The 694-nt window shown below is 37.3% G+C and overlaps 1 protein-coding gene across 1 annotated transcript; it reads left to right on the plus strand.

Moving 5' to 3' along the window:
• Positions 1-16: 16 nt before the first annotated feature.
• Positions 17-688, plus strand: LOC107682350 (tetraspanin-3-like; the record flags this gene model as incomplete). The annotated part of the gene is made up of 4 exons (XM_016478617.1): positions 17-211; positions 306-380; positions 470-568; positions 638-688. Coding segments are annotated over 4 exons (420 nt in total), but the record flags the coding sequence as incomplete, so codon positions are not given.
• Positions 689-694: the final 6 nt, after the last annotated feature.

The following is a 694-nucleotide window of genomic DNA, read 5'->3' on the forward strand; positions in this document are numbered from 1 at the left end:
CTTCATTCTCCACTTTTTACAGCTGGCTGGAATTACAGGTCTGGGTGGTTCATTCTTTCTGCATAAATACAGAGTTTACGGTGTGTTTTTTAGCAGCCTTTATATAATTCTCCCTGCAAAGCTGGGTGTTGCTGGAGGAGTCATTCTCTTAATCAGTGGATGCACTGGCTGTTCAGTGTCTAACAAAAAACCTTCATGTGGACACGGATTAGTAAGATGGAAAAATTCTTTGTCTTTCTTTTTAGCTAAAAATAAATAATTTCATAGACTGTGGTGTTCATATTTGTAAATTTCTTGTCTTTCAGTTTGTGTATTTTCTCATTATTGTGTGGTGCATTGTGGGTACTACTGCTGTATTGGCATATACTCATAAAGGGAAGGTAACTGAAACTTTATGGTATTTGGCTATGTGCAGGTAAAGTGTGTTACATTGAAATGGTTTGACATTAAACATCTTTTTTTTTTTTAGCTTGATGCAGACTTGGCTCCCCTTAAAGATGTGTTTCAGAACTACAGTGGTAACAGCCAAGATCCTGATTCCAAAGCAGTAGATTCCCTTCAGCGTGAGGTATTTGCACAGAAATCTCTAGGATTTCTATATTTGGCAAAATCAGATTGTTACACTTTTTTGTTACAGTTGCGGTGTTGTGGTGTTAAGAACTACACAGACTGGTTGGAAACACCCTGGTTTAAT

The sequence above is a fragment of the Sinocyclocheilus anshuiensis genome, unplaced genomic scaffold (genome assembly GCF_001515605.1).
Source record: "Sinocyclocheilus anshuiensis isolate Anshui unplaced genomic scaffold, SAMN03320099.WGS_v1.1 C32102251, whole genome shotgun sequence".
Classification (NCBI taxonomy): Eukaryota; Metazoa; Chordata; class Actinopteri; order Cypriniformes; family Cyprinidae; genus Sinocyclocheilus; species Sinocyclocheilus anshuiensis.